Raw genomic sequence first — 12,489 nt, forward strand, 5'->3', positions numbered from 1 at the left:
TTTTAAATATTGTTTTGTATGTGTTTTGTGATTAATTTGGCAATTGTAAAAGTTATAATAGCGTTCATGAATAATTAATCTCCAGTAAAATGCAACGGATGACGTTACTGCAGTAGAATAAACATCAGAGGACACGAGGTCTTTAGAGGATCTTAACTCATCCTGTTTGAGTGGCTAAAGGATAAGTAGTTATAAAAAGCATGAATGGAGAGGCGCATGCTGGGAAGTGTAGTCCTCCCGGTGGCTAGCGGATATGACGGGTGCGTTGTCTAGCTTGTAGCTGGGTGTCTTCTGCTCTGCTTTGCCTTAGTTGGATGAATCAGGCAACGTTGACACTCCTTTGGGCTATGACTGTGCTTTTGTAGTAGAGAGCTACCTTCAGCCACACCGTTAGCTTGTTGTCACATTTTTAGGATTACGTTACCCGGACAGGAGGACGCGAGCGCCAACGCGCTATCTGGACAAAGTTGTGTTTATTTGTTAGCCTTAATATTTATTCAAGATGGCATTAGTAATGTTTTCTGTTAAAGGGAGCTAACTTAACTGGAGCTAGATGGCTAGCTAGCGTGTGATCAACTTGTGAATCTCATAACTTGTTAGTCACTGTGTGGGCCATAACGACCTTTACCGATTCATCAGAAAAGGGGGCGAGCCGGGGGATTTGTAGGCGATATATTAGCCAAGTGGCATAACAACGTGCCCTGAGAACCAGAACCAAGTTTAACAGGGTAACATCTGCTAGCATAGTGAAGCTAGCCAGTTAGAATTAGTATGATGAAGAAGGCGCAGTCTGACACATTGGGGTTTGTTCCTCAAAAAGACATCGTATACAACAAACTTCTGCCGTACGTGGAGAGGCTCGATGAAGAATCCAATGACATTCTGAGTAAAATAAAAGGAAACTTGTGCCGAGCTGTGCAGCTCAGAGAGATATGGCCCGGTGTGCTGTTCTGGACGAGGAAACTTTCCACGTAAGTAACAGTAAATGTCAGATAATCTTTGGTATCCTCAACAGCTGTTGCTCACTTTATAATGTTTTCAATCATGAGACTTTTAAAGTAACCAACGTGTTGTGCAACGTGTCTCTGTGTACTTTGTGTAATTGTCTGTGGGGCAACATTTACTGTTTGTTCTTGTGGCAACTGTAACGTTACATACTCTATGACGACCTCAGGAAGTCGCATTGTTGTACAGCCTGGTATGTTTTTATGAAGGTGACGTTAAGTGTCAGCTGACGTTATGCCTCGACACTACAAACTGCCCAGTGTGTCTGATTAGTGATGGTCTGGGTTTCATAATCTGGGCAATAGTGTGTCAGATACATAACCTGACAGCTAGCAGGCCTTTGTCATCACTGATGTTGTGCTTGTGTGGCTTTGAGCATTTATTTTTGAGTCACCTGACAACTCACCTGATAAAAATAGAAATAACACATTTCAATGTTATGGACTTCCTTATGCGGTTTCCTGTGTTGTTGCTTCATGGAGTTCTTGTTTACAACCAGCTTTTGATTTGCAGAGATCATCTCAATCATTACTGTTATCTGCTAGATAAGACAAGTCATCCCTGTTTATTCTAACTTTACGAAAGACAGTAAATCATAGTATTTGATATGTTACTCCCTTTTTGCATTCATCTTTCAGTGACATTGTTTTCGTAATAAGTCACATTGCGCCAGCAATAATACAGTCAATGTGACTGTAGGTTACTTAAAGTGCTGTTTAATTTCGATTGTACTTTGTTGCTGGGCTGTCCTTAATCTGTTTCAGTTCCCAATGCTGGCTCATTGCTCTGTTCTTGAGTCACTTCCGGCTCAGACAGATGGAAAGTTTACTGTGGGGTTGACCCAGATTCTGTTCACTGGTGTTTAAAATAAACAAAAAGGTTCATTTCAAAGGTCTCAACAAAGTTTTTTTGTTTTTTTGTTTTTTTTCAGCGTTGGTTGTCACTAATAAAATACATGTTTGCTTTTAAAATTTGAGTTTGTTAGGATTGTATTTTATTTCTTGTATGCCTTTTAAAAGAAACATTTTTTTATTGTTCATGCTGAAACTGGAGCAATTATCTCTAAATCTGTACTTCTTATTTAGGTACATGAGACTGTATGGACGAAAGTTCAGCAAAGAAGACCACGTACTGTTCATCAAGCTGCTCTACGAGCTAGTGTCGATCCCCGAGCTGGAGATCAGCATGATGCTGTGCCTCGCACGGCTCCTCATCAACCTCCTCAAGTAAGAACTTCAGCAACTTGTACGCATGTCAAACACACAGTTATCAAAAATGAGGTAAACTTACGTGTTTCTGTTTTTCTCAAAGAGCTAAGTTAGATGCTAGAAATGCTGCATCCTCATACTAAACATTGCTGTGTAAGGCTACATGATGAGCTCGCATCTGTGTGTTTATTCTCATCCATCATGTCTGATTCATCTAACAGGAAAAGGGAACTACTGTCGAGGGAGGACCTTGAATTGCAGTGGAGACCACTGTATGAGCTCCATGACAGGATTCTGTTCTCCAAGACAGAGCATCTGGGCCTCAACTGGTTTCCCAAGTATGCCTCTGTCCTTTACTGTTGATATTATGAGTTTTTTTTAAAAGCATGCCTAATCAATCACTTTAGGAAGTGCTATGGATATATATCCAAAGAGAAGGGCACATTCACTACATTTTAAAGTGTACACATTTGGTGTTTTTTTCATTTTCTTCAATTACACCCTCAGTTGCCATCAAGCTCCAGCAGAAACTCTGGAGTGTTTTTTTTTTTTTTTTTCTTTTCCCCCCACCCCCCTTTGCAAATTAAATTTCTCAAATTTTGACGATAGTTAAGTAATTATTGAAGAAAAATACTGCAGAAAACTGAACAATCATTTAGGCATGTCTGTAATTTCCTACACAGAAGAAGGAACATATCAAGTGACTGAATTCCTGTTACTGGAAAAGCTTATGTTGATACGAGTAAGGCTGAAATCACTAAAAATGAAATATTGTAGCTGAACCTCGTCTACACTATTAACCAATACATTCATGACTATTTCCTAATATAACACAAACACCCATTTAGTTTAACTTGGGTTAGCTGCCTTTTCATTCAAATGAAAAAGTCCTGTTCCAAGTTAACCAAATGTTTTGATGTAATTAATCCACCACTTAAACTAATTAGTTAAAAAGATACTAGAATATTTTACGAGTCTAATCATTGTTAAAAATGAAGGTTATACATTGTTAACTTGGTGGCTTTGTGCTTTGACAACTTAACTTCTTCATGAAATGTACACACACAGTATTTTAGTCATCATAGATATAGTTGTATATTAAGAGAAATAGTTCCATAGTTTGATTACTTTTAGGTGATGGGTTTCTGTAGTTTGAACATAATCGTGTTTGTGTAATTGGACTAGTTGTTGTGCGCCCCTTACCTTTTTAATAACTGTACTTTTTACACGTAGCGCAGTTTTGGAGAGAAGCTTAAATGTCACTTTTCCCGATCCGACATCCTTAGACAATCCCTCTGAAACAAGCAAGCAGTGCGAGGTGCTCTTTTATGGTGCTATGGGAACATTGTACATTTATCACATCAACGCCATGCAGGCACGTCACTCGTATGTTACAAGCCACTTTGGCGGATTGCCAGCTCACCTCTTTCCAAACTACACTAATGCATACGGAACATGGTACTAAGTAATTGTATAAGGTGAAGCACAGTATGTTAATCTTTTTTGAGTGATTGGCACTTCCCGCGTGCTGAATGTGTTCTTTATGCCTTTGTCTCCTTTCACATTCAGTTCTCCACGGCCTCGTTCATCCTCTAAACTCATAATGATAAAATTGGTTCAGAGGTGGTAAGGACAATACTTCTTTGTGTTTTACCTTGAATTCATCCTTTGAGGCACTTGTTTTTTTTGTTTCTTTATACATTGCATGTGAAAACAAAAACTGGACACCCCACATTGTGACGGATGACAAATCACGACTTGAGCAATGTTAACATTTCACTCATATTGGAGACTGTCGCACTGCAGCTAACAGATTTATTTTTTACTCTTCTGGTATCCCCCATACAAACCATGAGAGAATGATAGTGTGTAGTTTCTTTTTTTTTTATTCACTATGTGGCAGCAATATAGTAGCAAGAACACATTGACCATATTAGGAAATAATAGAGTTTAGAATTTCTATAGAACATTAATTACTACATAGGCGAAGCAACGGCTTTAGTTTTGGTGTTAATGATCTTATAACAATATTCTATCATTCGGCCAGTGTTCAGGGGAGTTTTTCCGCTGTTACGTATCCCTGCTTAGCCATACCTGCACGACTACACCGCGTTTTCAGGAGTCATGGAGGAGCGCATGCTCTCGTCCCGTTTCCTCCTCTCCTGGAATGCGTCAGAGTGAATGTGAGGGTTCACTTCGACTCCGATGCAAAGGTCAAAAAGGTGCGGTGTGGGCTTCCGTCTGTCTGATTAATGGGACACTCGGTTTGACTAGTTCTTGTTGTTAAGATTCACAGTGCATGAGTTTGACCCTGCTCTGTGTGTTGTGGGCTTACAGTGCTAAACACTGGGCTACACCCATGCATTTAGGATAGTTGAAGTTGAGTGTCGCCCATAAATCGGCAGTATTAAATGTTGTGTGTTTTCCGGCATCAAAAAGACGTCAACGATTTGGAGACGGGCGACCGGTTGTTGAGTGGGACTGGTGGGGCTTTTCCAACAAGGCATGGCTTGAGCTTGCATGCGAGCAGACCGGTGGGATTGTGGAAGTGGAGCTCGAAAGCTGTGGTTATATCGGTCTTGAGCTTTCAACACTGTTATGTGACCACAGTCCTGCGTTTGCAGTCTATATGTGAAGGGAATCATGTCAGGAGTTTGTGATGTGTAAGTTATTTATAAATCCCAAAACCACATCTATTAACAAAGTGTTAAAGCAAAGTTAAATTCAAAGTGTTCTGAATGAACAGGTAGTGAAAGTATGTATGCATCTGTATATTGGCATGAGGCCAGCAAGGAAGGTCGACCACTATTGACGAAAGCGAGTGTGTTTATTTTCAGTGAATTGATTATAATCCGTTAATGACATTTTAATTATAACTTCCTCAGTACACACAGGATCCTAAGATTCTCTCGTTCACCCTCCACCAGTCAGGCGTCTGAAGAAGTTTCTGTCTGCATGCAGTCAATGTCAAGTTGCATTGGTGTGAAGAGTGTTCAACATCAGTGGTACAGTGGTTGCTTTTAAAATGCCATGACAGCTCTCTTTTTCCTTTTTTGTTTTTTTTGCAGCTCAGTGGAAAATGTGCTGAAAACACTTGTGAAAAGCTGCAGACCGTAAGTACATCTCAATCGTTCATGTATGACCGTGTCTTCTTTTTGAATGTAGGCTCCTGGAGGGTATTAATACGTTTCTGGGAATTGCCTTTTTTTCAAAATTAGAAGTTTATCAGTCTGAGAATTCATTGTTTTTATCAATATCGAACTTAGTAAGGTGACAAGAAATGTAATAATTTAAAAGTGACATATTGAAAATGTAAGGATGAGCTTATTGGAGAGTAACCCCCTTAATGCTGATTATATCTGTATGACGCTGTAGTGGATGAAGAGTCCCTGGTTGGTTTCACCCTCGTTGTGCGCATGCAGCTTTCTGAGCCCTTGGACTCGTCCCTCAGTTTCAACTTAGGCAGATAATCCTATTACCTCATCTAATTCTGTCTTGTGTGAGAGGTTCCTCTCTGTGAGAAGGGAGAGTGATGCGTGGTCAGCTGCTGAGACTCTGTGGATCAGCTGTGTAGCCTTCGTTGGAAGTTACACTTTTTTTTTTTTTTTTTTTGTCAAGGCTTTCAATGGATGTGTGATTGCGTGACCTGAAATAAACTGCAGAGTTTACACAAGTGCATTATGAGCCATGAACATCCCCTCGTAGGACTACTGTCCCCAGTGGAAGCACAGGATTTATCCTAACCGCTAAAATATGTACTCTGTATATAACTTGTGATCTCACATTTGTTGTGCTCCAAAATGGAAATGTCTGTAGCTGCTGGTTCATCCGGATGGTCTTGATGAATGAAAACTCCTGCGTGCTTGCGATCATTTGCTCGATTTTTTTACAAAAGAACTAATTGTAGTGCTTTCTCTGTTCGTGCAGATACTTCCCAGAGTCTGCTACTCAGGAGATGCTGGATGAATGGAGACCGCTCCTCTGTCCCTTTGATGTCACCATGCAAAGAGCAATCAGCTACTTTGAGCTCTTTCTACCCACGACTCTGCCTCCTGAGCTGCACAACAAGGGGTTCAAGTAAGGAACTCACTGTCTCCCATGTATGTATGTATGCATGTATGGTTTAGTTCCAGGATCGCTTCAGTCTGAAGACAGTTCAGCTAGTTAGCCGCGAGAGCCTGTAAAGAATATCTTGGCTTCTGAAGCGAGAACGAACGAACGAACGAACGAACGAACGAATGAATGAATGACGTGCAACTTTGTGTCGGCCGTATATAAAGGAAGAGGGACCTGAGTCAGACGGGACGACTGCCAGCTGGCATTATGAAGAAAGTGCCTCTGTGAATATGTGAGGGGTGTAGAGATGATAAAAACATCTTCTTTGGCCTTGTTGAGATTCCTGTTTGTACAAAACTATAGAATAAATAAAGTGCTACCCCAACTTGTTTTCACGGGTCTACCTATTAAACTAATGGGGTGTAAATGAGACAAAACTACATTATTCTCAAACATCCCTTTTTATGTTAAATTTCACATGTATGCACTTTCATAACCGTTTCTTTGTCTGACAGATTGTGGTTTGATGAGTTGATCACCTTATGGTTGTCTGTGCAAAATCTTCCAAGCTGGGAAATGGTGAGTCAATAGTTTAAAAGATGCGTGAGTGTGCAGTAGTCCGTGTTTCTGTCTACCCAGTGTGACGTGTTTTCCTTCATCTTTGCAGCATCTGGTTAATCTCTTTGCCCGCTTGGCCAATGACAACATTGGCTACATTGATTGGGACCCTTACATCCCTAAGGTTTGTTGTTGTTGTTTTTCCCCACCACCCACTACGCAGTTTAGTTGTTGTTGTTTTGTTTTGAGTAATGTGCCACATGCTCTCATGTGCGGCCTGACCGTTATGATTTGACTGATGGTGTGTATTTTATAGCATTGCTGCTATCACGTTTCCTTGTAGCTCAATCTCTTGGTCACAGATGGGAAGTGACTTGCATCATGCCTCCGCTTCATCTCACTGACTGTTTTGATCCATACCTTTTGACAACACTCGCTTGAGTTACTGATAAACATAAAACGCTTGACCTGTTAAGCCCAATTAAATGTCATGGACTTTTACAACACATAAGTCCACATCAGAAATAGTCAGACAGGGAATATTTGACAATTGTTTTGTTTTTCACATTTCAGATTTTCACCAGAATTTTGAGGAGTTTGAATCTCCCTGTGGGAACCAGTCAGATGATGGTAACTCGATATGTCACCAATGCCTATGACATAAGCCATGTGGTGCTTTGGGTGTCATCCCTTCTGGTTAGTTCATTGTTGAGAACATGATGCGTTTGGTGAATACTTGCAAACACAGTCGGCGTAAAGATTATTGTCACATTGACCCTTAATGTGTCAATTTCAGGGAGGACCCAGCAAACAAGCTCAAGCACAGCTCAGTGGCCTTTTCAACAGCATAACATCCTTCTTCCACCCATCAAACCATGGCCGCTGGTTGGTGAGTCTCTTCTTTCTTCTTTTGGATTACTGTGGAAACGATAAAGGGTGGGGACTGCTTCATTAGACGATCCATTAGATATGTGTTCTGCAGCAGCCATTCAGTATACGTGACAGCTCAGCATCGACAACTTTCTTTAGAGACCCAATAGAATGACATGTTTTTCCCAACTCAGGTCAGCCCACTTCAAACTGATGAGTAGTACGCAGAGAAAACTAAAAAATGTAGTTTAAGAGAATTATGATAAACGACTGAAACCTACAGGAAGCATGAGTTATGATGCTTTGACGGCTAGCCGTGACTTTAGATACGTCACCCATGAAGCTTGCTCCAACGATAATTCCACGTTGAGAGCGCATACCGTGGTAGCTCAATGACAGTGCACAGTCACTCGTCGTAGTTTTTCTGGGAAGCTTCCTGAATCTCTGTATCAACGTCAGAAATAACAAGAGGACACATGAGTAATATGGCTGCAATGCTATTAAAGGTCACTGGGAGCAGGGCCAAATGCCTTTCTGTGTGAGGATCCCGCTCCACTCTATTTGAAGCAGCAGCGTGTCCTTGTGCACAAACCTTTTTATTTTTGGATGAGTTTGTGTGTATTCTAGGATGTTGCTCGGGAACACGTGAGAGGGTCAGCCACTTAGCTGTGGTTTAATTACATGTAAACAGTGTTTTGCAATCGACTAAGAGTAAAAAGTACCACTAAAGTCTGTTCATAACATATTGTTCATGTATTCTCAGAGCCTCGGCTTAGCCAATCACTAAAGGAAAAGTGGAAATCATAACTCTTAAGTCACTGTAACAAAACAAGATTCATTCTTTGCCTGATGAACTTTCCTTCATTAAACTCGAGTGATTTGACTAAAGTGATCCCATAATTTGTACATGCATACAAGACAAGTTAAATCTAGATGCTCTGTACACCCTATGCCATTTGTCCAGACTACGTGGATGCACACTGATCGCCTGTGTGTCACCCTTTTGTCATGTGTCTGTCTTTCTGTCCACGTGTCCAGATGAAGCTCATGAAGCTGCTTCAGCGTCTCCCAGCCAGCGTGGTGCGGCGGCTGCACCGAGAGCGCTACAAAAAGCCCACGTGGCTAACGCCAATACCAGACAGTCACAAGCTCACAGAGGAGGATATCACGGGCTTTGTGGAAAGTATGATGCAGCCGGTGCTGCTGGCCATGTTCAGCAAGACGGGCAGTCTCGATGCAGCCCAGGCCCTGCAAAACCTAGCGCTAATGAGGCCAGAGCTGGTCATTCCCCCTGTGCTGGAGCGGTAAGTCTGAGAATCTCAGGGATGAATCTTTGATCGAAGTTCGGCTTCTTAAGACTCTTGAGCAATGTTGCTAGCTAAGGCCTCATTATGACATTTTTGCACAAATGGCTAATTGTTCTCCACCTCGACCACAGAACATACCCTGCTCTGGAGACTCTAACAGAGCCCCACCAGCTGACGGCCACTCTGAGCTGCATGATCGGTGTGGCACGGAGCCTCGTGTCAGGTGGGCAGCGCTTTCCCGAGGGGCCCACTCACATGCTGCCCCTTCTCATGAGGGCTTTGCCTGGTGTTGACCCCAATGACTTCAGCAAGTGCATGGTGCGCTCCAGTGTTATTCCTGTCTATCTTCTTACAGCGCCCTTTATTGGTAAACTTGTAAATGTAAAAGCAAACCTTCCTCTCCCCCACAGATCACATTCCAATTTATTGCTACATTTGTGACTCTTGTGCCTTTGGTGGACTGTTCGTCCGCCCTACATGAAAGAACTGACTTGACGGAGGTGACTCACTATTATTCTTCGTCGCCTTGTCAATCAATGAATGCAAGGTGGTAAATGCGTAGATCTTTTTCATATATTTTCTGTGGCTTTCAGGTGGAAAGAGAGATGTGCTCGGCTTCAGCTGAGTTTGAAGACTTTGTGCTTCTGTTCATGGACAGGTACGTGGAGTTTTGATGAACTTTAAAAGACAAGTCGTTCTTCAGCAGCAGTTGTGATAGGATATCATTAATATTTTACACATTGATTTCACAGCATTGTTGAGACATGTTTAAGTAGATGAAGCATCATAACAAACAGTATTTGAGTGAAACCATATCTGACCGTTTTAACTATTTTTTGTTGTTTTCTGCACAGATGCTTTGCCCTGATAGACAGCAGCACTCTGGAACAAACTCGTGAGGAAACGGAAACGGAGAAAATGACTCATTTGGAGAGTCTGGTGGAGCTCGGCCTGTCTTCCACCTTCAGCACCATCCTCACACAGTGCTCCCTGGACATCTTTAAGGTTAAAGGCTTTTGTCTCATTCCCCATTTTTTTTTTTATTCTCTCATTTATATAAAATGTTTAACACATGTATCGCATCGTTTTAACAGGTGGCTCTGGAAAAGGTGTACATCTTTGCAACCACCAACATCTTCGAGACACGTGTAGCCGGGAGAATGGTGGCCGACATGTGCAGAGCTGCTTCCAAGGTGAGCGCACTCAGACTTCTTCCTCATCAACTTCTTGTCGCTTTTTTACTTTACAATCTTAATCCTCGTTGTGCGTCTGCTTTCAGTGTCACCCTGCAGAGTCGCTCAAGGTGTTTGTGCCACACTGCTGCAACATCATAAACCAAATCGCTGTCAGTAAGTGCTCACCACACGGGAATAAGCATTTCTATAAGAGGAGGTTGTCAAAGGCATGTTTTTCTTCCATGAGTCTTTGTCATTTGCCTGACACACTTATTTTAAACAGATGACGAAGTGTTGAATGAGGAGGAGCTCGACAAGGAGTTGTTGTGGAATCTCCAGCTGCTGTCTGAGGTGATTTAGACCACTCATGGATTTACTAACTTGACCCCTGAGCTCCTGTATTTATCCATGCCTCCTATCTGTAATTCACTATTTCCTCTGTGCCGTTTGCACCTCAGGTGACCCGGGTGGACGGTGACAAGGTCCTACCTTATCGCTCTGAACTGGTTCAGATTTTGCAGTTGACGCTCCACCTCAAGTGCAAGCGGGGCTACACTCTAGCTTGCAACCTGCTGCACCACGTCCTTCGCTCCTCAGCCCTCCTCTACCCCACAGAGTACTGCAGCATGCCAGGAGGCTTCAACCAACCAATCAGTGACTACTTACCCATCAAGGTACTAATATTGTTTGGTTGTACATTTCAGAAGCTTAACCAAATCACTGTTAAACTTGATGATTTAACCCGTGTGTTGGTAACGGCACATACTACTCTTATTATCCCCCCCTAAACCAGTGAGAGGTTTTGTAGTGAGTGAGGTTTCAGAATCAAACACTTGCAGTTGCAGCCATTTGTCTCTCTGACATATCTCTGTTGCACTCATTGTGACCTGGTTTGATTAATTGTCCAATCCCCGCTTGCGACAGTCAGTCAGTCAGCTCGTTCTTTGATCCCATTAAGTCGCTTCCTTGGTGGAGGCATACACAGTCAACCACTTTGCTGCATTACTGTCTTCTGCACAACAAGAGATAAGATGTGTCACTTGTGGTCAACACCGTTGGCAGCAGTAGCGCATGCCCGGGGGAATGTGGTATGCGTTGTGCCCGTCTTTAATTAATGCCATATATGTGTTTATAAAATGAGTAGCTCAAATCAAGTGATCTGATTGGGTCATAGCCTTGATTTAATAATCACATACCGCTGCTATTGCATCTAATTCCTTTGCACATCAGTATCCCTCCGCACATCACTTCCACCAACAAATATCAGGGTACAGATACAAAGTTAGCTGCCAAAACCTGCTACAAAATGGAAACATTTGAGGTTCACCTTTACGGAGGGGCGATTCAGCATGTGGTACTCATGTAGCGTGACCTTTTACCTAAGTAGTCCATGTATAAAACGTATACGCATTGCTCATCGTCTTTATCCCATGCAGGACTGGGGTCGTCCTGGGGACCTGTGGAATTTGGATATCCGATGGCATGTGCCCAGTGTTGAAGAGACCTCCTTTGCTTTCTATCTGCTGGACCTGATACTCCAGCCTGAACTTCAGCGCCTTCAGAGATTTGCACAGGGACAGAAGGACATGAGCAGGTATGGAGCAGTGTTTACCCGTGCTCTCTACATAAAGGACATTCTTATTTCTACTGAAGTCACTAGATGTGTGTTGATTTCTATTTTCATTTTCAGAGATGACGTCCTCCAGAGCCTGACCATTATTCAACACTGCCTCCTAGGAGCTGGGAGTCTGATGCCTCCACTGAAAGGAGAGCCCATCGCTGAACTGTGAGCGGTTCTACTTACTTACTAAACTCTGGTTTTCTTGCTCAAGACAGAGAAAGAAACTGTTGTTTAACAAGTTTAATTTAAGTTTAGCTTACGTGCTTTTAGAAAAACAGTTCTTCTGAAGGGAGTGACCAAGGAGTTTGTTGATTTCATATTCCATAAGAAAGTCTATTCAGTAGAAGCTCATATGAGTTGGCTCACATTCCATTAAAATACATGGATCGAAGGCCTACTGGATTTGCACATTTGGATAATGAAAACAAAAAAAGCACTGTATGATGGACTTACTATTGGACAGATGTTTTGAAGAATATTTGAAAAAAAAAGAAAACATTTTTAAGTTGCTAACTTTGCTTCAAACCGGCTTTTTCCACCCAGGGTCAACAGTATGGTGAATCTAGATGAGACCAATCTCTACACCGGAGCGAAGTATGGTACGCAAGTCACTTTTTCAGAACTGTTGGATGATAACAGTTTTGCTCACAATGCATGTAAATCATTTTATTTATATATATATATATATA

The 12,489-nt window shown here is 42.0% G+C and overlaps 1 protein-coding gene across 2 annotated transcripts in view; it reads left to right on the plus strand.

The window, feature by feature from the left end:
- Positions 1-292: 292 nt before the first annotated feature.
- The window catches only part of psme4a (proteasome activator subunit 4a), a 26,171-nt gene continuing 13,974 nt past the window's right edge, over positions 293-12,489 (plus strand). Inside the window, exons 1-22 of one of the 2 annotated variants that reach the window (XM_031878334.1) lie at positions 293-971; positions 2,091-2,231; positions 2,435-2,551; positions 3,783-3,839; positions 5,282-5,326; positions 6,141-6,290; positions 6,785-6,848; positions 6,937-7,011; positions 7,401-7,523; positions 7,624-7,716; positions 8,736-9,001; positions 9,136-9,322; positions 9,415-9,504; positions 9,598-9,662; positions 9,859-10,009; positions 10,099-10,197; positions 10,284-10,353; positions 10,463-10,530; positions 10,638-10,853; positions 11,616-11,773; positions 11,870-11,965; positions 12,344-12,399. In XM_031878334.1, coding sequence (XP_031734194.1) covers positions 772-971; positions 2,091-2,231; positions 2,435-2,551; positions 3,783-3,839; positions 5,282-5,326; positions 6,141-6,290; positions 6,785-6,848; positions 6,937-7,011; positions 7,401-7,523; positions 7,624-7,716; positions 8,736-9,001; positions 9,136-9,322; positions 9,415-9,504; positions 9,598-9,662; positions 9,859-10,009; positions 10,099-10,197; positions 10,284-10,353; positions 10,463-10,530; positions 10,638-10,853; positions 11,616-11,773; positions 11,870-11,965; positions 12,344-12,399 — 2,587 coding nt within the window. In that variant the 5' untranslated portion in view covers positions 293-771. The remainder of the gene's footprint in view (positions 972-2,090; positions 2,232-2,434; positions 2,552-3,782; positions 3,840-5,281; positions 5,327-6,140; positions 6,291-6,784; positions 6,849-6,936; positions 7,012-7,400; positions 7,524-7,623; positions 7,717-8,735; positions 9,002-9,135; positions 9,323-9,414; positions 9,505-9,597; positions 9,663-9,858; positions 10,010-10,098; positions 10,198-10,283; positions 10,354-10,462; positions 10,531-10,637; positions 10,854-11,615; positions 11,774-11,869; positions 11,966-12,343; positions 12,400-12,489) is intronic. The other variant, XM_031878341.1, reaches the window with a different exon arrangement.

The sequence above is a fragment of the Anarrhichthys ocellatus genome, unplaced genomic scaffold, assembly GCF_004355925.1.
Source record: "Anarrhichthys ocellatus isolate YVR2014 unplaced genomic scaffold, GSC_Weel_1.0 scaffold3, whole genome shotgun sequence".
Taxonomy (NCBI): Eukaryota; Metazoa; Chordata; class Actinopteri; order Perciformes; family Anarhichadidae; genus Anarrhichthys; species Anarrhichthys ocellatus.